General features: G+C 41.1%; 1 protein-coding gene across 1 annotated transcript; it reads left to right on the top strand.

The window, feature by feature from the left end:
* Positions 1-473: 473 nt before the first annotated feature.
* On the top strand, positions 474-27,162 carry LOC117259074 (HHIP-like protein 2). Its single transcript, XM_033630279.2, has 14 exons — positions 474-1,738; positions 10,933-11,197; positions 13,223-13,502; positions 13,622-13,747; positions 13,861-14,004; positions 16,775-16,887; positions 17,393-17,533; positions 17,943-18,017; positions 18,676-18,802; positions 19,150-19,295; positions 19,938-20,019; positions 20,314-20,396; positions 21,313-21,699; positions 24,572-27,162. The coding sequence occupies exons 1-14, from the start codon at positions 1,448-1,450 to the stop codon at positions 25,312-25,314; spliced, it is 3,003 nt and encodes a 1,000-aa protein (XP_033486170.2). The 5' UTR covers positions 474-1,447; the 3' UTR covers positions 25,315-27,162.
* The last annotated feature ends 416 nt before the right edge of the window (positions 27,163-27,578 follow it).

Genomic DNA, 27,578 nt, shown 5'->3' with positions numbered 1-27,578 from the left:
TTGGACAACTCTACATTATATTTAAGATTCTTAACTTACAATGCACTAAAATACAAAGGTTTATCTCTCGTATATGAAAACCTAGTTGCCAAAAAACCTAATTCAGATGTGATCCAGTGTAAAACATATTGACAATTTCATATGTCATGAAAAACATTACAATATCCAAATTCAGCCTGATAAAGAGCACAACAATGGGAAACAGCACATCAGTGTAATGCAGCTACAGATACTTGAAGCAGTGAAATCAGATACAAATGTTGCCCGTCTCCGCTCTTTAACATCAGCTTTGGATTTCTGCCTGGAGAATCCATTGCTCTCTACTTCCAGCGCACGTCCTGATTCATCTGACCACACAAACACAGAGAAACAGACACACACACACACACACAGCAGTGTGAGTGAGTCTGTCTGGAAGCGGTAGAGACAGAGAGGAGGTCTGAGAATGCTGACGGGGGGAGAGCCCGGAGGGCGGAGAGGTGGAAAGTTGCAACTCCTGGGCAATATAGACCACATGCTATGGGAAGGAATGCATGTGTCTTTGTAGGCGGGTAAAGCAGCAAATGAAAAGAAGGAGGAGGAGAGGAGAAGGTGGAGGAAAGAAGTGAGGAGGGAGGGATCTGAGCTCTGCAGCGTGGCTCTGTGTCTGAATGAAAGGACCTCTCTCTCCCACTCTCTCTGCTGTCTGTATGTATGGCTCATGTCTGCTGCAGCAAGTGAGCACATGTCCAGAACAAACACAGCGAGACTCTCCAAGTGACATCAAGCTGGAAGTAAATATTTTGCAGAAACCTCGGCTGAAGGTGCAGCTTTAAATTTTGGTCCCTGCTGGATTACCTCTTAGCAATGGGACTACTTTTTTGATTTTTGGAGGATTGCTCAGCATCTAGAGAAGAACATATTTTCGAGAAACTGTCATGTGATGACTGGAAGATTTGGACTCCTTATTTCATTCAAGAATTAGTGTTGTGATCCACAGGTGTTTCTGAATCTCTCTACAGCTGCACTGCAGATCTCCCCATCATCAACAGAACTCACTGGACTTGGATCAGTTTGACCTTACTTTACATTATTTACAGACATCACGAAGGCTGTGAGCACAATGCCCTGGTTCTGAGAGCACTCTTGCCACCTTGCAGGCAGGTGTGAAGCTGGGTGTTAGATACACATTCAAACCTCTATACACACACATGGTTGCCTAAAACTGCAGAGACCAAGACATCAAATGAGGACATCCAATACTCCAAAGTCCTTCAGAAAAGCAAACTCTGAGTCTCACACCCGTGCTTGACAGATGTCCATGGAGGTGTAACATGTGTATTGTTTCACAACAAGCCTTCTTCTTCTCGCACATTGTATGCATTAGAGGCATAACATCAAAGCTGCTTTGATTTACTTCATTACTGGGTCAAGAGCCAAACTGTCCTGAACTGAAACTCTTTCCACCATGACCCCACAGACTGGCAATTTGCAGCATGGCTTCCTTCCTCACCTGCTTCTCCTCGTCCTGTTGCTCCTCCAGGCCTGGAGAGGGTGCTGTCACCCCCAGTGTTTGGACTACAAGCCTCCATATGAGCCCAGGATGCCACTACTCTTCTGCAAGGAGTACACCAAGTTTGGATGCTGTGATCTGGATAAAGATCAGGAGATATCAGCCAGGTTTTACAGAATCATGAGCAACTTTGACCATTCAGGTTTTATGACCTGTTCCAAGTACATACGCAACATCCTCTGCCAGGTAAGTGGAACATCTAATCACTCTGGTCATCTGGATATCTGCATCTGAATCTCTGTGACAATCTGAAGGGATGCCATTGCACTGGAAACAAACACCTGCCTCTTGCTTAAGTAAAGAAATATGAGACATACATTTCACTGTGTCATCCACATGCGTATTTTCAACTATGTTTTGTATTGACTATACAGTCCCAGACTTTGTGAGCTTAAATATGTCTCTCATTTCATGTGTAAATTTGGCTCACTGCAAATGTTTGCAGGCCCAACAGCGTGCACATTTTGAGCAGTTTATTTAAACTCAAGAGCATTTATTCCTCCTGTTTGTGTAGTCAGGTAATAATTCCGGCCTTCCTCTGCTCCCTTCTGTGTGTCAGCTCTGGTGGTTACCAGCTACGCTCCTCCAGGTGGTTGCTTTTTAATGTACCCCGCGTTTTAACAGATCTGGGGAAACCTGCATTTTCCTACTCTGCATCTTGGACATTGAACAATCTTCAAAAAGATCTAAAATTAGAAACACTTATGGCCATCAATGAATTTAAGGGCATCATAAAGAATGTGGTGACAGAGACATGCACTTGTTTTTCCTGAGAGGCCACTATGTTTGAATAGTTGTTTTATTGTGGATTTTTGTATTATATGTTGTATTTGTTACATTTTAAATTAGGGCTGCAACTAACGATTATTTTCATTGTTGACTAATCTGTCGATTATTTCTTCGAATCATCGACTAATCATTTTATCGAAAAATGTGTTAAAATGTTGAAAAATGTTGGTCTGTCTCTCCCAAACCCCCAAATTATGTCATCTAATGTCTTGTTTTGTACTCACGCCGAAGGGTTTTAGTTCACCGTCATGGGAGAGTGTGTAAAGCTGCCAATATTTGAACATAAGAAGCTGCAATAAGAGTATTTTGGGGTACTGTTATAGTACTTTCCTATGAAAAATGACTCAAACCGATTACTAAAATAGTCACCGATTATTTTAATAGTAGATTAGTCATTGATTAGTCAACTAATCGTGGCAGCCCTATTTTAAATGTGTTCTGACTGGCTGCTACCTCAGCCAGGTCTCTGGCTGTAGAAGAGATTTTCAATCTCAATGGGACTTCCTGGTTAGATAAAGGTTAAATAAATAAAAATAATATTTTAATTGAATTTCAGCAGGCACCAAATAACCACACAAAGCCCCTCTGGAAACAAAAGTCTCTGTCTTGCTCCAAAGGTAACTGCGGTGTGGTTGGTGAAACGCAATCTCAACAAAGTACAGTAACCAACAGGACATGTGGTTTAATGGTTACGTGCTGAGCCTGACATCTGTTAGACAGCGCTTACTCATGCTCGGAGAGCTGAACCGCAGTCTTAACTAGCGGTCATGTGTTTTGTGTGAACCTAAACAAGCCAGATAATACAGTGCAATAAACTTTTCAGCTTTGTTGGAAAGAAAGAACATAAGCTGCCCATTTGATTGGAACATTTCAACTAAATCCAGAGGAAATCCTTTGAGGCAGAACTTTGAAAGTTTTTTTTATGGCACAGACGTAATTGTGACTTGAAAGAACTCACTGACTTACATTTTATCATGTGTGCAACATATGAGGAAAATCACCAATGAGTAAGCTATGCTTTATCCCTTCCAGATTCCCAAAAAACTTTTAGTATTTCCTCTCACGAGAAACAGACACAGGCATGAGTAAGCTGACATGCAAACCCTGAAGGAGAATGACTGTACGAGAAAAGATCGCAGCACAACTTAACAACACATTTACAGTACTTTACTTTTTGGTAACCTCTCAATACACTTTTAAAGTTTAACTATCATTAGAAGATTTGGAAGAATGTTTTTGACCCTAGTTGTCAAGTGTATTGGCTGAAGTCTCTCTACTCTACCAAAAGTTGTGGTTAAAAGTTAACCTTAATTCTATAGAAATCTCAATGATGAGTGAATAACACATTCTGTGCAAGTGTCGTGGACCAAGCAGTTAAAGCAAGTGACACTTAAGCTTTGTTACATACTTCAAACCCTGAACTACAATTCCATAGAACCACTGCTTCAAAGCTTGCCTTGGTGCGAAAAAAATAAATCACGTGACATATGACGTCCGAAGCAGCAACTGCTTCATTGCCTGAATGAATCACCTGACTTATTCGCGGGGAAAAAGACACCGGCTCAATCCAAAAACTGTTGAAAAAATGATGTACCTCAATAAAAATCTTAGTGTTCCCCATTCCACATAATCACCCCCTGTCATAGTTACACGAGGGCACCCAACCTATGCCATATTTTCCCAGCACTGTCTCCTCAGTAACACAATACACACATTCATCAGTCAGTCCACCAACTAGCTTGCCTAATTTGACTGCAGCCTTGAAATTTGCCAGGAGAGGTCACTGTAACTGAAGCTTCGAGTAATGAACCCATTTTCACCCAGCTTCATTTGCCCATCACTAGTTAAAGCACAAAAACACAGGTTTAAAGTTAAAAAAAGGGGGTTTATTTTCTCAAAAAATACATTTTACAAAGCTAATGACTTAAGGTAACAAAATTTGAGTTATAGGGCCCTTAAAGGAGGTCAACATTATACAACTACTGAAAAATAAGGCTAATAAAAGTACGTTAACTCAACAAACAGAATGAGACAATAGGGCAACATAAATAGTGGCGGATCAGACCAAATTAAACACAAAGGGGGGTAACTTACACAAACAATAACTAAGACTAACACAAAGAAACCCCTAATCTCCGCCATGATGTCACAGCTCTTAGTGCAGTCCGTGGGATGGCCTTCTGCATAAAAGCAGGCTCATCTTTTGCCAAACTCCAACCCGGAAGTGACTTCAGGTAACTAAAACTACAAAAGAAAACAGTAAAATGACAAAACAGCGTAAGCTAATGCTGCATTCCAGGCAAGTTTCTGAGCCCGTAAGTCACCACTTCAAGTCACGACTCACGACTTCATAACGTTCCAGTCACGCCAAACTGTCAAACCAACATGGCGGGGGAACTGCCCATTGGTCCGACATCCCATTGTTCCGACCATATTAAACTCATTGTTCCGAAGTCCCATTGTTCCGAAATCATCATGATGCCCTGTGGTTAAGGTCTGGTTAGGTTTAGGCACAAAAAACACCTGGAGAGGGTTAGGAAAAGATCATGGTGTGGGTTAAAATGAAAAAGAAAGTGGCAAACACATAAGCCGTGAGCCTGCTTCGCCTCAAGCCTTTCCCAGCTGACCCAGAGCTGGTCGCGGCGCACCATCAAGGTAGAAATATGCCTGCCAGGAGCCGTTCAGCATCACGGACCGTCGGACTAATGGGATGTCGGACCAATGACATGGACCCCATGGCGGACCGTGCAGGGTTTATGTTTGTTTACGATCACTTCTATTGCCAGAGATGCCGGTTCCTTGCTCATTTGAGTGAAACGGAGGAGGAGTATAAGTTCACAGATGCTATTATACTTTTTATTTTACATTGTGTGTTTGGAAACGTATTTCGTATTGATTTATTTTTACGCTGGAAACTAGCTGTTAGAGCGGCTGCCAGTGCGTTAACATTAGCAGATTTAGCGTTACCTTGCTATCATAATCTATATCAGCACCACATCCATGGGGGCTGCCATTGCTGTTTAGAGGGCTGTGTGACGGCAGAGAGCGTAACTGGGAGTACATCGATCTGGTACGAATTCACGGGTGGTAAGTTACGGGTTTGACTGCCATTCCAGTGCACTTTCACGGGTAGAAGGTTGTAAAAACACGAGTTACGGGTTGCCTAGAACGCACCATAAATGTGCGTGCTTTCTCTAGAAAGCAGTGTGTTGTCAAAGTGTTAACGAATTTTAAACGTAACAAACTGGTGTAGTTTAAGTGACTGAAAATTAAAGGTAACTGAAGATGTGGTAATAGTGTGGGTGAGTCTTTGGAATCATTCAACCTTTTGTGTGGCTGTGGGCACAGCCATCACAGTAAAGAATCCACTCTGTATTAATTTTGAAAGTAGCAGTTTCTTGGCCAAAAACTAGCACTTAATATAATGAATCCTCTTTACATTTCTTCCTATATGTACAGGCTTCCCTTTAAAACCAATGACTCATACTGCCTTAGCCTAACAAAAACTTAAGTTAAATGTTACTGTCATTGTATCAGCAGTGCAATATAATCACAAATACGTCAACTGCCTCAAAGTGGGATTTCGGTCTTTGTTAAGGTCTGGGAATGTGATTTAATCTAATGAGTACTTCTATTTTAGCAGCACTACATTTTTGTTTCTTTTCCGAGCTTTCTAATCTTAGACAGACCCCAGCTCTGAACTCCTACCTCTCCTTCGCTGGCAGAGTGAGCCTTGAAGCCAGTCCCACAAACTGATTGCATAATTAGGTGCTGACTTCGCAGCTCAGACACTAACGTTGTGCAGATGGTGAGTGCAAGTTTAATGGTAGAGCGCAAATTTTCCCTGGCCCATATCCCTCAGATATACATCTTTATTTGCCGCTATGGGCTGTCACGTGAATAACACTGTCATCTCTGATATCAACATCAATATAATGGAAAACATACTGCAAGGCTTCCTGGCAGTTTAATACATCATGCACTATGTTGGGGACGTGACAAATCCTCTGACTTCTAAAATATAGGTTTCTATCATTGTGGTAATTATAGCCCTCTGTGTACTTTCCAAGCAGTAGAGACTGTGTGTAATGACAGCGCTGCAGGGCACGTACGACTTACAACCGTTAGTCTAGTTTGAGTTAGATAGTTCAGTCTGTAAGTATGTGAAGCCTAGAGAGGGGTTTCTTTTTTTAACATGGCATCGAGAGCCTACTTTTAGTTAACAAGCTCCTAAACTGCTACTTTGCAGGCGTACAATTTGTTCATTTCTTAAATGAGTGGACTTATCTTTAAAGTAAACAAGTGCATTTTGGTCACAAACTCTTTCCATTTTTTGGGATTTCAGCCTTTCAACTTAAGGATTGGTCAGATAAAGTGGACTAATGGCACTGGGTTGTGCCACTGCTCTTTGTTGGAGTTATGTATATTTATATTTTCATAAACTGTTTGTTAAGATTCTCAAAATAATCCTCCTTTGAAACCCCACTCAGACCCACTCTGCGGTCGTCAGCTCCCACGTAGAGGGTTTGGGGTGAAAGATGGCCTGAAGGTGGTCAAATTACCCGACTGCCAAAGCACTTATCCTGGGTAAACCCACCGCTTTGAGGCCCTCTGTTCTGGCTGCACTGCGGGAGCTTCCTGGCACTGATGTAAATGAGCCAATGAAGAGACAGAGACAGACAGACAGGTGGAGAGAGAGACAGAATGGGAAATGAGTGAATGAGTGTGTGTGCGTGTCAGGGAGACAAGAAGGAGATTGTCATCATCTCTTAGCTTAACTGACTAAATAAACAACCATTTCCTCCTCTGGCCAGGGGTACAGGATATATCAAGTTCCTGCAAGAGCGGGGCAGAGAGAAGGAGACAGTCAGAGAGGGATACAGGCAATGAAAAGGATAAAGATGGAGCAAGGCATAGATGAAACAGAAAAACATGTCGAAAAGACAAAAAGCGAGAACAATAACTTCAGAAAGACAGGCAGACGGATGTTCGAAATTCTCTGTACTATCTGTTTTTAGGTGTCTATATCGAACTCACGTGTGAATCACTGAATTGGCTGCAGCCTAAACCTAGACAGCAATTTCACTGGATTAAATTCATTTTCAAATGTGTTCATTTCAGTTGTCCCTCGTATTTGAAACCGTTTTTGACTCCATGTAATTCCACATATCCTCGTAGAAGTTGGACGAAGGTCATTCCAGTACAAAGCTCCATCTTCTTGAGATCTGTTGCCTCTTTCCGCTGCCTCAGGACTTCATTAAATTCACAAAACAACTTGTTCATGTCTTTAAAATGTTATACTGTAAACTGCTATGTAACTATCCAAGGTCACAGTATCCAATTTTAATTGTCTTGTAGCTGAGGGCAGGGGGTGTGGGTGCGAGATGGTGAGCGAGATGTCTGTATCTGTGTATTTGAAGTGTATGTCTGTTATGTAATGCAGTTTTGTCTGTGTGTTTTTGTTTTGTATTTGTGTTTGAGGACCCTCTTGAAAATGAGATGCTACATCTCAAGGGGCTATCCTGTGAAGAAATTCAAAATTCAAATTACAAGTTGAAAAGTTTATTTGTTTATTGCAGCTGCGTAGGAGTAATGTGCTATAACGGTCTTAAAAAAATACATTTAATAATTAAAAGAAAACAAACCCACCTGCGGCCACTTGAAAACATTTAGCGAGCACTTAACAGAGCAACACAACGCTGAATTAAGTGTTTCCCATGTTGCATTTTTAATACCCTCGCAGTGTTTCTGCATATTTTAGACTTCGGGTTGCTTTCTCAGACAGCAGCAGAAAGCTCAAGTTTCCAAACATCAGTTAAACGCACCATACTGTACCACAACAAATTTCAAACACACTGACAGGCAGCATCTGACAGTTTCTTTTTCCTTGCTGACCACAATCACAGCTACTGGAACTCAGCATCCTGGCTCCAGCTATGATTTACTCGAGCTGGATCAGTCCCAGGTTAAAAAAAACGTGAGGCACGGTTACCTCTCTGTCTTCTCTTCATCTCACTTTTTCTTTTACTCCTCTCTCTCGCCCTGGGTGTCCATTTTAGCTCCAGGTTCACACGTTTACCAGCCATCTGTTCGCCATGACTCTTCTCACTCTCAAGTATAATAAAACACCACCATGTGGACGTTTCAGTGCAGTATGGGGAGTCAGGAAGGTTGTGTCCTGCTCAAGTCTGAATTGAAGTTTATTCTGAACTGTAAACACCAAATTATGGTAGTTTGAAGTGGCTGCATTGTTAGGGAACAGCTGTTTGTACTTACATGCATTTATCCTACCCTATGATAGTCCGAGCCAAACTTAGACTGTCTCAGAACAATGATGATGATTTTTTTTTTCAGTTGCAGTGGGTTAAACAAGTTAACGACACTCTAAACCAGTTACGACTTTTATTTTTATATGTCTCCCATTTTCCAGACTAAAAGCACAATCAGACAACCATATGTGAAACATGTGCATGTCTCTTGCTTCTTCTCCACAGAGCACCCAACTGTATGATAAAGAAATTAAACTATAGGAAGCACTCTGACTTCAGTCAATATAGCCTCCCTCTGCTCCAAATCCCAGTTTACTCCAGAAACTGTTTTCAGGAACAGAACCAGCAGCTCAGACTGACCACAGCTTTTTTTTTGCCCTGCAAAGCTGTTCCCCAGGAGGGCTCTGATCTCTGCCCAGTAATGTACTTTCATGTCATTTAACAAAGATTCTCTGTTACAGTTTTCTTCCCTCTCGCTGTCTCTCTGCAAATAATGATTTATTTATTATTGATTATTTTTAGCTTTGGTTCATTTCAAGGGTTCAGCTGAGGTGAAACAGCAGCTGAAGTTGATCAAACAAAGCCATAGACAAAAAAATACTTAACTCAAAGGGACTGGACAATGCCACATCAAAAATAAATAAATAAATATAGAATAAAATAAAATAGAGAAAAAAATAAAATAAACTAGAATACGAATAAATTAAACAAAATAAAAACAAAATAAATAAATAAAAATAAATTTAAAAAAATAAAATAAATCATTTCGAGGAGCACCAATAAAATTAGCTGGAAACAAGCAAGCCTCAACATTGTATCATTGGGATGTGGGAAGATTATATACTATGATGTTACTGTTATACTGTCTATTATCATGCGGATATGATTTCTATGCTACAACATTCAGTATGGGGTCATTATAAATGATTGCACAGTGAAAGTTGTGTGTACACAGACATATTTTGCAACAAGGAACTGCACGTGCACAGGTGAGGAAATCCAACAGAGACGCTTTAAAACTGAATTAATGTAGGACCAATGAAACAAATGAATAATGTCAAATGGAGAAATAACACACACTCATGTATAACAAACTTGGAGGCAAATACACACTCAGACCAACAGACACATAACTTTCTTCCTTTGCTGTTTCTCTATTATATTCATAATTAATAATGTGTCATAGTTAATGGGGATTTTTCAGTTTGACACACACAAAGTAGTAAAAGTGGAAATTATTTATAAGCAGCAGATTCAGGTACAACCACAAACACACACACAGTGTTATAAACAGAGTTTACTTCTGTAGGTGTAGAAATTAGTTTCTTGGGTGTATGTGCATGTGTGCACGTTCTGTCTTTGACTTTGTTTGGATATGTTTACCAGATTTCTCAATTGAAATTAAAGCTTTGTTATAGTTACAGCACATTGCTAACATGTGGTTGCAATTAGAGACACAGAAGAAGAAACACAAGTTTCGTTCATGGTGATTATCTTAAAGACTGAAGCCTGAGATTAAATCCACTATGTACAGAAAAATTACTGGTTAAGCTAAGCATCAAGCTCTGAAAGGAAACAACAGAAACTCTACACGCATTTATCTGCCCGAAGGAAATAAGAGACAAGAGCACATTTGCTTTCAAGGTGCACAAGTGCTACGCAGGCTGATAATAAGAGTCAGCCTAAGTTGTTCTGATGTATGCTAAATTATTTAAACTCTTTTGCCTCAATCCCAAAAATGTTCTTTGGGGAAGTGAACTCATCTCACACACACAACATGACAGATGCATCTCTTAATCAGAGTCCTTGGATCAGCTGACCGTCTAGTCGGTTTGTTGTTTATATTTGTGTTCCACTAAACGTTTTACAGACATTCTTATGCTGTTTGTGTTTTGGGCTCCGTTTCCTGGTGATGATTGGTTAAGCTGATCTGGCACTGAGTGAAAGAGCACCAGTCGACCACATTTTGGTTTGAGTGTCGTGCCTCCCTGTGCCTGCAGCTTGCCATTTTGGGTGTGGACAGTGTGGTTGTGACATAATAACTGACTGGACCTTCCTGGGATCCATTTATACCAAGCTGTGCTCAGACGGCCTGTAACCCAGCTGGCCTGACCAGTCATAGTCAGGCGGTGAGGAGCTGCGGTGGAATACGTGCACAAATCCTGCATTTATGTGATCTATACATGTCCTTGACTTTACCTCTGGGATAAACACATCATCTTAAAGGAAGGTTAATAACTATAAACACTGGTGAAGACCTACATAGATGGTGACAGAAATATCCATCTTAATCATATTTCTTTCCTCCTACTCCTTTCTCAGGAGTGTTCTCCATACTCCGCCCACCTGTATGATGCTGAGGATGCTAACACACCCATGAGGGTGCTACCTGGGCTGTGCCGTGATTACTGCTACGACTACTGGCATCAGTGTCGCTACACGCTAAGCCTTCTCTTGGAAGACGTTGGGAGCCCGCAGCAGTTTGCAAACCTGACTGCAACAATAGAAGAAGATCGCAAAAGGTTCTGCGACTTCCTGGAGCTGAGGGACAACCAGTACTGCTATCCTAATGTATTGACAAATACCGGTATGGAGTATACATGTGAGACAGATGTTAATGTTTAGCAGCAGGCACATACTGTACACACCAGTTAACCCCTGTCTGATCTGATTGTGAGGGGAAAAAACTTGGACTTAAATCATTACTTCTACTTATGTAAACAGCCAACATGAATAAACAGGCTGCCGTAAGCTGAAAAAAATGTCTAAATTACCATTGGTAAAAACCTGAGCTTGCTCTAACGAGACAATCTAATTATGATTTATGAGAAGATAATGCCACTCCTAGCTAATCTGCACATTAGGTTGGCTGCATGCATGGTAAATGCGTGATTTGAAAAACATAAATTATGTCCAAGAGCAGAAGCATGGTTAGAAAGTTCCCAGAGATTTGATTGTGGCGGCCTGGATAGTTTGCAGCTGAGTGTGACACAGTAGAGATGTGAGTCAGCCCCTCCATGTCTGAGGCCATGATTCTCTGCCAGAAAATGGAAGTTTGCCCCCTCTGGGTTAGTTGGAATGAGTTACTGCCCCAAGCGAAGGAGTTCTGGGTCTTATTCATGAGTGAGGGTATAACGAAACATGAGATGGACAGGTGGTTTGGTGTGGCATCATAAGCAATGCAGGCGTTGCGCTGGACTGTCGTGGTGAAACGGGAGCTTAATTGGAAGGGAAAGCTCTCACTGGTCTATGTTCGGACCCTCACCTACGGTCATGACCTCTGAGTAGTTACTAAAAGAATGAGATTGTGGATACAAACAGCCAAAATAAGTTTCCTCCGAATGGTGGCTGGGCTCAGTCTTAGCGATAGGGTGAGGAGCTCAGACATCCAAAGGGAGCCTAGAGTAGAGTCACTGCTCCTTCACACTGAAAGGGGCCAGTTGAGGTGGTTGGAGCATCTGATCAGGATGCCTCCTGGACGCATCCTGTTAGAGGTTTTCTGGGCATGTCTAACTGGTAGTCAAGTCAAGTCAAGTCCATTTTATTTATAGAGCCCAATATCACAAATCACAATTTGCCTCAAAGGGCTTTACAGCATACAACATCCCTCTGTCCTTTGGACCCTCACAGCAGATAAGGAAAAACTCCCCCAAAAAACTCTTTAATGGGGGGGGGGGGCCTTGGGATAGACCCAGAACACACTAGAGGGATTATATATATCTGATCTGGCCTGGGATGCCTCAGTATCCCCTAGGAGCTGGAAAACGTTGCTACGGAGAGAGGTGCCTGGAATACCTTGCTCAACCTGCTGACCCCATGACCCAGCCAAGGATAAGTGGATGAAAATGGATGGAAGGATGGAAGGCCTGGGCAGATAATGTCTATACAGTATACAGCACATGACAATATTTATTGTGTTATGATAGCTGATAAGGTGATGGTGCTAGCTAGCCCACTCATGTGTTATATGCCATAGTAAGGGTGTATATTAGTGAAGTCTAAGGTACAGAAAGGAACTGACTGTCCTGTTTGGTCCAGATTCTGACTGTAGTATGCTGTATTAGCTTTAGATAGATTTTTAATACCAAAGCTAAAGGAGCTGTATGCAACATTCAGAGCACTGTTCAAACAGGGTACTCAACATGGAGGTGGCTGACCTTGCAGCTAGCAGCTAACAGTGCTAACAAGAGCAACAGTGCTGAAAGAGTTAACAGTGTTAACTGGGGATTGGAGGATCTATGTTGTGCTTTTGCCCATGCCATTATTAGCGGTAACTTCTTTATGAATGTAGTGCACTGGTAAGTGACAGTGGAGTACACACACAGGGACTCACATGACACAAAAAAGCTTGGATTACAACACACACACAGGTAGAGTGACATCATTCTCTGCTCAGGACACCATTACTCCACAATATTTTTGCAAAGCAAAAAGTTGTTTGCTGCTATATAAATGCTCTGAATGTTGTGTACAGAACCTTTAAGAAACCTGTAAAAAGGAAGCTGTAGCCTACTTATCATGTCTGGGACACACTTACACTTAGATACAAGTCCTCATTTTTTTTACTCCTGGCTTCCGTTCTCATCCTCTGCATCCTGATTTCTCTTCCCAGAGCTGAATGCTAACCTGGGCTTGGTAAGTGAGGATCCCACAGGATGTCTGGAGCTGTGCTTGCAGGAGGTCGCCAATGGGCTCCGTAACCCTGTGGCCATGATCCATGCTAATGATGGAACTCATCGATTCTTCGTGGCGGAGCAGCTGGGTTTTGTGTGGGTGTATCTGGCTAACGGCTCCAGGATCGACCGTCCTTTCCTCAACCTGACCCATGCTGTCCTCACATCACGGTGGGCTGGAGACGAAAGGGGATTTCTCTGCATAGCCCTGCACCCAAGGTTCATACTTTCCCAGGTTATGCTGAGACATTAACAATAATGTTTTTCATAATTCCCAGTGATAAAGGTCACTGTGCCTATGTGTGAAATATGACTATAGCTTTTTTTTCTGTGCATAGGATCACCATGGTCAGAAAAGCATACGTGTACTACTCTATATCTGTCAAGAAGGAGGAGAGGATACGTATCAGCGAGTTCACACTGCTGCCACATGATGACAACCAACTAGACCACTCCTCTGAGAGGTGAGCAGAGAAGTTCAGAGTCAGAGAAACACAAGTGGAGACAAAGAGACAGAGATTATTTAGATTTGTGTTGATAGACATTTAAGTTCTGGTACTTGTACTTCTTGGTTTAGGACCATCCTTGAGGTGGTAGAGCCGGCGTCCAATCACAATGGAGGACAGCTTCTGTTTGGCCCTGACGGGTACCTGTACATCTTCACTGGTGATGGTGGCCGAGGTGGGGACCCATTTGGAAAGTTTGGCAACTCACAGAACAAGTAAGTATAATTTACAACATGCAGGCACTTGAGGGAGGGTTGTGGTTATGCTGACTTTAGTATTCCCTAACACCTCACATCACTGTTGTTATAACAAAAATATGTTTTCATGCTGCAACAGCCGACCTGAAAATGAGCTGCACATCTGTGACGTAAGCCCAGGAAAAGTTTGACCTGTAATTGTTCGGATAATCATCCTCCTTGCAATGCGTCAGCCTTATGTGTAATTTTAAGTAAGATAAACACATCATCTTGTTTGCTCCAGGAGGCTGTAAAACGTTTAAATGATAAAGGTGCTCATCATGTGAAATATTGCCAGACAACGTGACGATGTTAGCTGCATAATAGTACATTAAAAAATACCAGAGTCTGGTTAGAGGCAGCCAGTTCTGCCAAAAAGAATTCCTGTTAATTAAATTCCAGTTAAATTAAGTCACATAAAAAGGATCGAAATTATGGAGAAGACAAAGTGGCAGCTATGAATGATTGTTTTTTCAAGACGGGTTATCTTCCACTTATAAAAGTTCCTCTAAACTGAGGATCTCATATAGTGCAAACTATTAAGTCGAAGTCATTTGTGCACACAAAGTATCATAATAATGTATCCATGATACATGCTAGAGCCTGCAGAGCACCTAAAAAATAGGATTGCAGTATTTAACTGTACATTCTCTAGAGTTCCCTAAAAAGATCTCAGTTACTTTGAAATTAGAAATGCTGAACACTTTTAGAGGGGGCTGTGTAATTGCATTAACAGGGATAAATGGAGGCACGTCACCAAAGATTTGTGCAGGAGCAGTGTGGATGAACTGTCCACTGATTAGCAGAGACAGAGCTTCTATTAATACCCTGCAAATTTAAGTAACGGTGGTGGACTGTGCCCCTTTATATTACATGTCTCTGCAATGAAAAATAAATATAATGAACCACATTAGTATGTGGTGGCAGTGCATGGATACTAATGGGAGTTGTAGTTTAAAAGTCAAGGAGAGGTGGGAGAGAGTTTATAAAAGGAGCTTTTATTAAAGGGACTGCAGGGCATTATGGGTCGTTCATTACTCTCAAACCACATGACCTTTACAGTATATTTAATGAATCATTCAATAGGGTAGCTGTACCTTCAGGCAATATGTGTTTGTCTTCGTATGTTTACATACAGTATGTGCACATGTGTGTTTGTTTCCCACTGTGACAAAGGTTTGCCCTTCACTCAGCTAATTGTCGTGCTTTATTTTCACTTGATCAACTCTCAGTAGCTGAAATGTTAATTACAGCCAACGGACATAAAGGTACAGTGCAAATATTACTGCTTATTTGCAGTAGACACATTTCATAATACTCCGAGAATATCATGCCTTGTAGTTACACTGTGATGTGTGAATAAGACAAATACTTTAAACAGTTAAAATAATATCGCAGCTTCATGCCAAAAGAGAATATTTTAAGTTCACAGAGAGGCTAAAGCTAAGCTTGAATATTAATGGTGTTTGCCCTAAGAACCAGCAAAATCTGAGCAGAGCTGTGGCAGGGGAAACCCTCTGATGAAAACATTTTATCAGCAGCAGGTTGACGACATAGTTTATGAAACATTTATCCAAGTTGTTCTGAGATGCTGACACCTTTACTCCAGACGGTTATAGTGTAGCCATTTGGCTGTGTCTGAGGGATTTTGTTGACAGGCTGTATTAGCTGTTCTGGGAATGAGGGCCCGCCAAGTCTAATATTGACACTAGACATTGCGGACTGCCACACACTGGTATGTGGAGGGGAGGAAGAGTGGAAGGAGGGATGGGTGGTATATGGAGTGAGCAACCAGGGAGGAGAGACATGCAGAGTGAATGATAGTGGAGAAGGGCAGGACTTAAGACTGGAACAAGATAGATAAAGGGACAGTAAGGACAGAAGGGAAGGACAAATGTGGAGATTTAGCTCAGATAGATGGAAAAAAGGGAAGGTGAATGACCGTAACCAAAGATAGGACATTGGATGGAAAAGAAGACATGGATATGAGGAAGACTGAAGATGGCAAAGAGAAAACAGACAGGGAGAAAAAAAGGAAAAGGAAAATAATTTCAATGCAAAGGAAACAAGCCCTCAGGAACAGCACCAGGCTTTGAAATAAATTTGGCGAAAAGTGAAATTACAAAGTCTGTGTCAGTCACGTGATGCCATGAGGTCCAAAGACTCTTTCCCATAGACTTACACTGTGAAAGAGATGGCTGTTGAGTGTCACAACCCTCGTGAAATGACTCGTTTCACTATCAGGATCTGATCAGGATATTTTTTTGGATCCCTTCGGTCTAAAAAAGTAAGCCTGGATGAGAAGCACTATTACCGAATTTTTATCCCCATTCAAGTTAGCGGAGGGCTTAATCAAAGTTAGCTGCTTAGCCAACTAAATTTATGAGAGTCTGTTGTGTGCTTGTTCTACAGGCCCCACATTGCGAAAGATCTGGACAATTTCATACCACGGATATCATCCTTTTTTGGCTTAATGCACTTCTGAGCGAGCAACTTTCATAGGAATAAACTGCTGTCTCCAGTTTGCATTATCTATCCATGAGAGGATGTGGAGATTTCTTTTGCAACAAGTAGAAACAGAGGATGATGGCAGAGTGTAAGGTTAAAGGTGGAACATAAGTTGAAAAGAAAAATAAAAGATTCAGATCAAGGTCTTTTTGTTTCCATCGTAAAACAACAGTCACTCAGCCACTCAGTCACCTCAGTCTTGAAGACTCTCTCACTTTCTCCTCTACTCTGTGTTGGATAGGTCGACACTCCTCGGCAAGGTGCTTCGCGTTGACGTCGAGAACAATGATGATGGCCCCCCGTACAGCATCCCCTCAGACAACCCATTCTTGGGGGAGAAGGAATCACTACCTGGTAAATCCCTTTAAGTTTTTCTACTGTATATCTGGATAATATCTGAATCTGAATATCTGAATGTAACTGAATTATGTCACTGTATCTTGTCACTTTTCCTAGCTGCCACCTGACGTAAATGTCATCAGAAATTCGTTGGACTCTAATGCTGAACAGATGTTACAATTCTAGTCGTAACTGAAATTGGGTTGACGATATTTTAAATGTGTAACAATGTTAGAATTTCACATTGTATGGATGTTAACATTATAACGTTCTGGTTGGTTTTGTTTTGTTTTCTGTAACGTACAACTAAATGTCATTATTTTATGTCAAGATAACATTGGAATGAGACGGTAGAAGACGTTGAATTTTGGTTACTTAACAACACAACTTGCTAACAAAATATTTACAACCCCAAAATATTTACAACCCCAATTCCAAGAAAGTTGGTACACTGTGTAGAACTGCCATGATTTGCAAATATTTATTATTCGAATTGACAAACTTCTCTTTCTCTTTGCAGAGATCTACGCCTATGGAGTTCGCAACATGTGGCGTTGCTCCATTGACCGCGGTGACCCCATCACAGGTCAAGGCGCAGGCAGGATGTTTTGCGGTGATGTAGGCCAGAACAAATTTGAAGAGGTGGACTTGATTGTTAAAGGTATGGTGATTTTAGTTTGGAGCAACATTTCATTGTATAGAAAGATTTTACTTTTTGAGCATGGATACCTCTGACAGTGTCACACTGACAGTATTCAAGATTCTCTTCACAGCTCCAAGCAAAATGGTTCATTCTTCCATGAAATGGCTGTCATTATCTACTTATTATCATATCATATAAAACTGTTCTCTCAAAGACCACACAGACAGTGAGTCAGACGTCGTAGTTTAATCTCAATCTCCCCCCTAACAGTTAAGGCGAATGGGATCTGGTTAAGGGGCATGAAATAAACTTCTAGGTAGCCAAACGATGGTTCATGACACCAAACGTTCTGTCAAAGTATATTTTCTGCATGATGAAGCAATCCGTTCACGTTCCCTGCACTAACTTTGTCAATACATGTTTAAAGGAGGAAACTACGGATGGAGGGCCAAAGAAGGCTTCAGCTGCTACGATCGCAAACTCTGTCAGAACTCCTCGCTAGGTGAGCTGTCTGTCTGGGCTGCTGTCATTCACTCCTTTATACTTTCACTTTTTACTGTTTACAATTGACACTATACTGAGAAGGATTACAATATATATGTATGAATATATATGTGCTGTCATTGTCACTGTACTGTTTTTTTCCTCACTATAAGCTAATGTATACTTAGCAAACCTAAGACATTTATTCGAGGGATAAACTTTAATTTGATTTAAAACTAGAGTGTGGGACTTTTGCATATAAATGAATGTCACGTTCAAGCCATTGCCAAACAAGTTCACACAATGCTGATTAAGGCTATCACTGCAAGGGAAAGTGCTCTGTATTTCGCAGTATACCAGAGTTTTAGGTCTGTACCAACTTTGCGCCCACTTCAGATGATACGATTTACGCCAACCAGCCAGAGTGAAAAGGCCACCTGCTGGTACACATTTTATACAACAGCATTTATGTCATTATTCTGACTGCCAGAAGGAGGAGACAAAGGTTCCACACTCCAGCTTAAAGTTTATAGACTCAAGTTACTTTTTACATGCCTCTATTATGATGGACATTTCTCAATCTTCATCTTCAGTGTGCAGTATGTTGCTACAGTATTGTCTTCTTGTTATGGAGACAAACAGCATAAACTGATGTGTTGTTCTGTCTCTATATCTAGATGACATCTTGCCTATCTTCGCCTACCCTCACAAGCTGGGCAAGTCAGTGACAGGAGGATACATATACAGAGGCTGTCAGATGCCCAACCTGAATGGGCTCTACATCTTTGGGGATTTCATGAGTGGGTTAGTGTCTCATTGTAATTTGAAAATTAAACTTCAGGCATCTCCTTCAGACAAATCCATGCCCATTGCCACATCTTTAAAGGATATATAGCTCTATCTTTATCCTTTGATTGTGGACTTCTAGCCAAACCTTTTCTACAGTTTTTTAGTGAAGCCACTGCAACAGCAAAGCAGTGTGTCCAGAGAAACACATTTTCTCAGGGCAATAAGCTGCACTCACACTGAGATACTGTGTACAGACTGGGTTTCATATTCACAGTAAAAATGCATGTATATGAAAGTATTTACGTTGTGGGGAAAGATGGATGATGTATATTTGTGCTCATGAGCTGCTTGTTGCTGTTCAGGCGTCTGATGTCTCTGAAGGAGAATGTCACTTCCGGTAAATGGGAGTACAATGAGATCTGCATGGGAAGAGACCGGACCTGCAGGTTCCCCAAACTCATCAACAGTTACTATAAACACATCATCTCTTTCGCTGAAGATGAAGCGGGTAAGCACCACTGTACATCTCGTCCATTCACCAAGCATCACATCGCTTATTGAGATATTCATTGATTCAAGGAAGAAAGAATCTAACAACAAGCAAAGTAAAAAGCAATTGGTGTGTGGGATAGTGTATTTTTGCTTAAAGTTGAGTGATGTGGTTACAGGGTTTGTTTCATTAAGATGTAATTTTTGTAACTTGTGTAATCTTTGATAAAATTAAATTACAACCAAACGGACGCAGTGGAGGGTTGGACTTTAAATCTGGTTTGAATTAAAGGGACTGCTGATTTACTGTGTAGCACACATGCTGCTAGTCTTGAATAATCTCTTCCCTCCCTCTGAAAGTGCCTCACGGGAGGCAGCTGAAAGTTGAAAAGTTCAAGCCAAGTCCAAATCCCTGTTAGACCTTCCCCCATTTTTACCAAAACACATTTTCCTATCTTCTCTCTCTCCTCTACTTTCTGGCTCTTTCTCCCATCCATTCTCACTGTGAACATCCCCCTCCCTCCTTCCTTTATCCCTGCTGTCCTCTGTCTTCTCACCTCCCTCTCTTTCTTTCTTGTCGAATCTTTTCCCATTGTCTTCTACTCTCCACCTATCTCTGTTTGCTCCACTCTCTCCCCGTTTCCTCTGTCCATCTTTCTAGGTGAGCTATATTTTTTGGCCACGGGAGCCCCAAGTGCCATGGCCAGAGCAGGAGTCATCTATAAGATAGTGGACCCTTCCAGGTACCTCACCATTACAACACATTGCATCCTAGAAGTTTTTCAGGTGTTGTCAAGAGGCTGTGTAAACTTCACCAAAGAGGAAATTATAAGCCAACTATGAGTCTGATTGGACTGTTAGGTTAAGGTGCTAGGATGTTCCCAGGTAATGGGGATATTTGCTATTTGTAGACCTGCACTGACCTAGATATTATATACTTATCAGTCAAGTAGACAAATGATTACTCGTGTTCAGAACTCCCCTATCAGCCAGTCTTGTTCTGTTCCATGGTGATAATGAGTGAGCTTTCCATACAGACGAGCGGCACCAGGAAAATGCAACGTCAAGCCTTCACCTGTGAAGATAAAGGGAAAACTGATTCACTTCTACCCCAAAGAAGGTACGGAAATCTTAAAATAGTGTTCCTTTCTCTTACAACACTTTCAGGTTAACTTCTGTTCCACTTTTGGTTTCTTACCGTTTTTTCTTTTGCTGTTGTTTTTTATAGAAATATTAGACTCTTTGCCATCTATGCACCACATTCTCACTCCAACCTCATCACATACCGAGATTTGGTCATGGACTTTCCATGTCCAGATACGACATGAAAGGTACCCTGGGTGCATTGGTTCTTGACGTTCTTGGACACCGCGTCATGTTCTGCCTGTTACATGCATTGTCTTCTTTCACGATACCCTTCCGTTGTCACAGGATGTTTCCTGTTTACATGCAGTCTCTTTGAAAATGAACGCACTACGTCGGTGCAACACCGCAGATTAACATTTTTTTCCTTTAACGACTAACACACATTGTTTGTTTAGGCAACAAAAGTATTTGGCTGGGTTTAGGACAAAAAGAACAGGGTTTGGCTTGAACCTTACGGGACATGAACATTGTTCTTCCGATTGGTAGTTGGACCATCCACCACCCCTCCCAGCTGCCCTACTCAGACTTTCGTCACCTTGACTTTCGTTCTTGTCCAGTCATGTTTCCCCCCGGCACTGCTAAGCAACATTAAACTATAATGATGACCGGCTACGTATCATGCCAGCGTTAAAGCATGGGGTTTTTTTCATCGTCAAGATCGCCAGATTTCGATGACTTTGGAGTGAGACCAGGTTGATATATACGCTTTACTTAATCACATATTTTTCTGTCAAATGCTCACAAGATTATATTGTCTATTGTTTTTATTATCTTGTCAATGTGCAGTATGTTGTTAGTTTTCAAGTTTTGGATTGTTTTTGTTGTTGTTAATGTTGATGATTTATTTATTTATTTTTTTGACATTGTACAAATGTTTTTCTTGTTTGCAGAGTTTGTAATCAACAAGAAACCAACGACCACACCTGTGCCCACGACAACCACAAGAAAAACTACAACAACAACAAAAACACCACCCAGACGAAAAACACCCATAATAATTATTAAACCACCAATGCCAACAAGAAAAACAATAAGAAAACCCGCACCACCACCACCATCACCAGCAAAAACAACAACAACAACAACCGCAGCAGCAACAATAAGACCCACAACATTACAGACAACAAGAAAGGCAACAACGAGAAAACCACCACCAACAACACCAACTGCAAAACCAACAACAATAAAAACAACTGCAGCAACAACAATAAAACCAACAACAGTACCAACAACCGTGATGGCCATGGCAACAACCCCTGCCCCAACCACACCCACTGGTAGGCCTAGTGGTGCACCTGCTTACGAAGGCAGCTCCACTGATTACCCAAAATCTAGGAATGCTATTTACACTGAGCCAACTGTTACGACTAACATTAAACCCACCAGTAGACCAGAGAACAATCTGGTGCGGGGAAAAGCCACCAGCGTCAAACCAGGTGGTTTCTTCTTCTGCACTTTATTTTTGCTTTACATTTCAACATGCTAATAGCGAAAATAGCTACACTCTCTTCATTTTACATTCCTCTTATGATAATATAACTTGCCTGTTTAATAAAATTGCACCACTTTTAAATTTAACTTAATTAAATTAAATTAAATTAAATTAAACAAAAAAATACAGTTGTGTGGAATTGTCACAGGGATCTTAGTTGCTACAAATGTCAGCTACATGCTTTCTAATCACTCAGCTTTGTAAATAATCATGTAGAAATTAAAAAAAACAATTAATTAATTCTGCAGCTGTAGGTTTAAGGTATGCTCAGGTATTTTGATGCATGGTAAAAATAGAAAAAGATGATCATAAAGGTGATGGAAAGCGAGGAGATAAATAAATCACAGTAAAACAACCAGTAGGCTGAGTTGATTTATGAGGCATTAAGATATTTATTTTAAGTAATTCTATGTTTTTATTTAAAAAGATGTTTTTCAATCCATAAAAAATACTGCACTCTTAATTTCTTTTTTTATTGCTTACCTATATTTACCACTTCTGAGACTTTAAATTAATATGTACCCAACTGCATTTTGTTCTTTTACTTATACTTCTTACCAGTCTTTGCAGTTTGCACTGGAAAAGTAGAAAAAAGAAGGGAATAACTGTAGTTTTTATCTCATTAAATGCTGATAATAGCAATAAGTGGTTAGAAACTAAACATAAAGTACAGTAGTGTTCCAGTGTCTCAACCTCTGCTTATGTTCTGCTTACTGACTGAAAGCAAATTAAGGACAAGTCTGCCTTTGCGGATGTAGAGGGCCTCTCACACAAGTCTGTGTCGAACTCAGGTAGGCTAGCTAAGTTAGCTAAAGTGGCAACTTGAATACCTGCTCGCATGATTTTTGGCTGGTACAAGAATCTAAAGCAGGATAAATTGTGCTTATTTATGTGTTGCACTAATTTAAATCGGGTACTTTGGCGTAATTTATTTTTAAATAAATGTTTCTGCATCAGCTTGAGTTTGGACATTCGTCTTTGTGTGTCTGTGTTTATGTCTTCCCTTTGCCTGTCTTCAAGGATAAGCTCTCGAATGACCGATAATAGAAGATATGTCTGACATTTTGGGAGATATGCTTATTCGCTTCCTTGCCAAGATTTAGATAAAAAAGATTGTTTCTGTGTGGTAAATATGAAGCTTGAATTAGCCTAACCTAGCTTTGTCCAAAGGAATCAAATTGCAGCTACCAGCACCTCTAAAGCTCACAAATGATCATCTTATATCTCATTTGTACCAAAATCAAAGTGCAAAAATAACAATTTCTTTGCTGGATACCGTGATGTTATCGACCAACACATTCTCACTCCGACCTCGTCACATATTAACGTTTGGTCATGGACTTTCCATGTTCACTTAAGACGTGCAAGGTAACAAGGCAAGGTGGGGCCGTTGGTTGTTGACGTTCTGGGACACTGTGTTAAGTTCTGCCTGTTACATGCATTGTCTTCTTTCAAGATACACTTCCATTTTCACAGGAAATTTGACGTTTACATACAGTCTTTTTTTCCCACTGCAATAATAAACACTCATAGATGAGTTTGGGCAACAAACACACATGGTTAGATTCAGGAAAAAAGAACAGGGTTTGGCTTTAGAATCTTACAGGACGCCATCATTGTTCTCTCGGGTGAAAGTGTCTGTTTGTTGGACCCATCCACCAACACTCCCACTCGCCCCAGTTGGACTTTCGCTGCCTTAACTTTCATCCTTGTCCCACCGCATGTCCCTCTGATGCCGCCACGTGCTGTTAAACTATAACAGCAACCCGCCGCTTATCATGCCGATGTTAAAGGACAGCTTTTTCCATTGGTCTCGGATGCCGCAAGTCACTGCAAAAGCACTGGATTTCGACGACTTCGGAGTGAGACTGGGTTCTATCAACACTTTCACACGTTGGTTTTAATTTTTCTAAACCAAAATGAATAACATCTCAAATTGTGATCTAGTAGATGGATTTTGTTACCTTTGAACAGAGTCATGCTAGCTTTTCCCCCGTCACTAGTATTTATACTAAGCTAAGATAATCAGCTGCCGGAAGTTGCTTTATATCTATCTTCTCATCTAATGCTTCCTTCAAATGGAACTTGGGAGATCATAGTTACTGCAGGGGACATCTTTACACCATATGCTTGGCGATTATGTGATGAAGTAGTGAGAACAGTGCTGTGAGGCAACAGCATTTAGAAGCCACCGAGGCTATCAATTTAGCAAGATAGTGAGCAGAATGCAGGAAATGCACAGGAAATTCAAAGGTACAATGATCGAGAAAAAAGATGAGGCCATTGGGAATATCAGCAATTTCCTCAGACATGTAAAATTACAAAGCTAAACTCTATATTACTTAAATTACAATAAATTAACTTAACATCCCCCCAAAAATTGATTTCCATGGCCTCAGCAAACACATCACAAGTCGAAGCTTTCAGAAAATTTCCACTTAGGAGGCTGTCAATACCACAAGAGGAGGGTGTTCATATTGACTCTTCTTGTAAACACAGTAAAAATTAGCCCATTTGAAGGCAGCAGGTCTCTGCAGGAAAGTGAAAAAAGCACATTTCCCAAAATGTCAAACTGTTACTATAAAGGGAAAAAAACTTTAACACATTCTTCAACTTCAAATATTCAAATAAAGAGGGTAATTCTGTCTCTCCATCAGGTTATCGCACAACCATGACTGCTGCCCTCTCTAGGATTGCTCAAACCCCAATCATCACCACACCTCCAACCAGGAGACATGGGAGACCCCTTCAGTACATCCCTCTTACCACCCCTGAACCTTTAACCTCACCACAGCCAACCACAACATCGCTGAAACGACACCAGATGGCTCTGACCTCTGCGCGATACCCTCAACATCCTGAAGCATTGACTACGCCACGGTCCCCATATTGGAGCCAGAAACCCACTGCATCAGTCTACAAGCCCCAGAGACCACCAATCAACACAACTCTGCTTAAATCACAGGAGGAGAGGCTGTGGCTCGGAGAGAAGCTGGAACGAGCTGGAGAGGGTAACCAAATATTCAAGAGGACTCGAGGAAGAGGTCACAAGAGAGGAAGAGGAAGAAGGCTGCGGGTGGGCTCGGTGCGACTGGTAAGCGCCGATGGTTTATCAGATCGGGGTAGAGTGGAGATCTTTATCCGTGGTGAGTGGGGGACAGTGTGCGATGACCTTTTCACCAGCAAAGCAGGTACTGTAGTGTGTCGACAGCTCGGCTTCACGACAGCGTTGGCGGTGATGAAGAGGGCTGCGCTGGGGGAGGCAGACCGCAACGTAAGGATCCTGTTGGATGATGTGGAGTGTGAGGGTGGGGAGAGTTCGCTGCTGGAGTGCAAGAGATCCAGGGTCGGGAAACACAACTGCTCGCATGGGGAAGACGTTGGGGTGATCTGTGGTTAGCACACAGGGGTTAAAATTAAGAAGAAGAAAAAATATATAGGAATATAGGAAGGAAAGTAGACAGGGTGATGTATGGTGTGTGTCACATACAGGAAGTGACAGGATGAGAAAGAGAAGACAGTATTTTAGGAAGGTGGAGGACGTTATTACAGACTGCTCATTTGAACCCATTAGCCAGAGTAAATGTTGTCATTGTATGTTTCTGCGAACCACAGGTATGAAACATTTGTTTGTGATTATGTAGTAGATATGTTGAAGCTTTACGTTACTACAACACTGTGGTTAATGTGGTTATATTTTGGCACAAGAACCACTCGGTTATGGTTTAAGAAAGATCATGTTTTGGCTTAAAATACCCGTTTTTGTTGGCATAGTCACGGCTGGAAATGCTGCAATGTCTCGCTAAAAAAACTACTGGTTTTGATGTTTGTTGAACTCTGTCTCCACCTAGATGTCAGGCCATCCACCATCTCCTTCACCTCACAGTGAAGTCAGCTCATATTAATGTCATAAGCACTATGTAACTTTAGAAATATTGATATGATTCATGAAACACAGCCAGCATTTGTAGATGGGTGTTACATGGGCTGAAAAATGGGGCCTATATATTGGATTTCACATTGGCCCCATGCAGATAGCCCACATGGGTGGGTTTGCCCATGTGGGCCCCACATGAGTCATACTGGGGCTACCTGTATACAAAGTGGGAATGGGTCCAAAATGGGCATCTTATCTGGGGCCCACTTGAGTAAACCCACCCATTTGGGCAAATGTCATGGGGCCATTATCCCAGCAAGCATTTTTTGGTTTAAAAAACGTCTAATAGCCGTCTACATGAAGACCTGACATCTAGGCTAAATCACGGCTGAATTTGGGCTGTCAGTGAAAATTTGGTAGACGTCTAACCATAGCCAAAGTGTAGACGTCATCAATTATACGGCTATGTAGAGACCATGTCCAAAAAATGGAGATAAACATATTTTAATTACTGTTGACTCTCCATACGTGACTGAATATCATACCGCACACCATCTGCAATGGCAAAAATTACATTTAATCAATTTCAAAATTAAATCGGCTAGATTTGGGTTACATGTAGCTTGACTAAATCAGAGCTAAATATAGCCAATACGTTTAAATCACGACTATTGCTTGCTGGGATTGTTTACTACCCACATGGGGCACACATACAAATGCATCAGTGGTTTGCAGAAACGTAAAATGCCAACACTTTCCTCCGGCGACTGGGCTGTTCGTTTTTAGGCATTAATGTTGTAAATGTCTGTTTTTTAAAACTTAAATGAACTTCATTTTTTCCAGTTTTACATGTTGATGTTTTGTTGTCATTTTCCATCTGTTAAATGCAAAACAGTGCCAGTGTACATCACCTTAAAATGCCTTTTGTTTGTTTGTTTGTTTGTTTGTTTTGCTTTGTTTGTTTTTATGCAGACCAGTGAAGCATAGAGGATGAAAGGTGCTCTCACTCAGTCTGAGTGAGTCTTGGAAGTTGAGTCTTTTCTGGCTGTGTGTTCTGTTTACATACTTTCTCGACATCCATGAGGCAAACAGACGACTATGTTAAATCAGTCGATTATGTTCCAAGAATATATTTGTATTTTTGTACCGTGTAATTTCAGCAGGTCTTTTTTCTAAAGGAGCTTTTTATAATTTGTATTTTGATACCATTTTGAATGTAGTTTCAAGATTTAAAACAAAACTAAAGAGTTTTAATAAGGAAATGCTGGACATTCTGTTTGATGAATGTAATGAAAATATTTCCACTTTTATATTGGAAGGTTTGAGGGCACAGCGTGCCTGTGATGATAATAAAGTGTTTCTGCAAAATGACCTCCTTGTTGCTCCTTGTTATTCTCTATTATTCTCTGCCAGTGTATCCTAAAGTGCTGATGAACTATGGCTCACAGTGATTCACATCCATTTGCAAATGCAAACAACAACAATTCAACAATTCACTACTGACAGCATTGACACATTGCCACTCATCAGTCAACATGTGTTAGCCATGCAAATAAGAAAGATTTGATCCTGATGCAAATATTCTGCCTGTGTAACACACACAGAAGATACCTGCTAAGCATTTAAAGTATTCAACAACATTTTACTATGTGAAACAAAATTGAGGAGGGGAGAGTTGAGCGGTCCTGCCTTCCTATTGTGGTGGGTGCTCCTTTAATGCAATGTTTCAGGGTAAGCATTTTGTGTTTGTGAATGCAGCCCCAGGCCTGCTTCCTCCCCCAACCACA

Source organism: Epinephelus lanceolatus, chromosome 4, assembly GCF_041903045.1.
Source record: "Epinephelus lanceolatus isolate andai-2023 chromosome 4, ASM4190304v1, whole genome shotgun sequence".
Taxonomy (NCBI): Eukaryota; Metazoa; Chordata; class Actinopteri; order Perciformes; family Serranidae; genus Epinephelus; species Epinephelus lanceolatus.
Note: the sequence above shows the minus strand (reverse complement) of the source record. Positions and strands in the feature narration are given on the sequence as shown.

What these genes read in the sequence shown, in the direction of transcription:
- LOC117259074 (XM_033630279.2), top strand. Translation starts at nt 1,448, where the DNA reads ATGACCCCACAGACTGGCAATTTGCAGCATGGCTTCCTTCCTCACCTG. An exon ending in GGAGAAGGAATCACTACCTG is followed by an intron (nt 16,888 to 17,392) that starts GTAAATCCCTTT and finishes TTCTCTTTGCAG; the next exon opens with AGATCTACGCCTATGGAGTT. An exon ending in TTTCGCTGAAGATGAAGCGG is followed by an intron (nt 19,296 to 19,937) that starts GTAAGCACCACT and finishes CCATCTTTCTAG; the next exon opens with GTGAGCTATATTTTTTGGCC.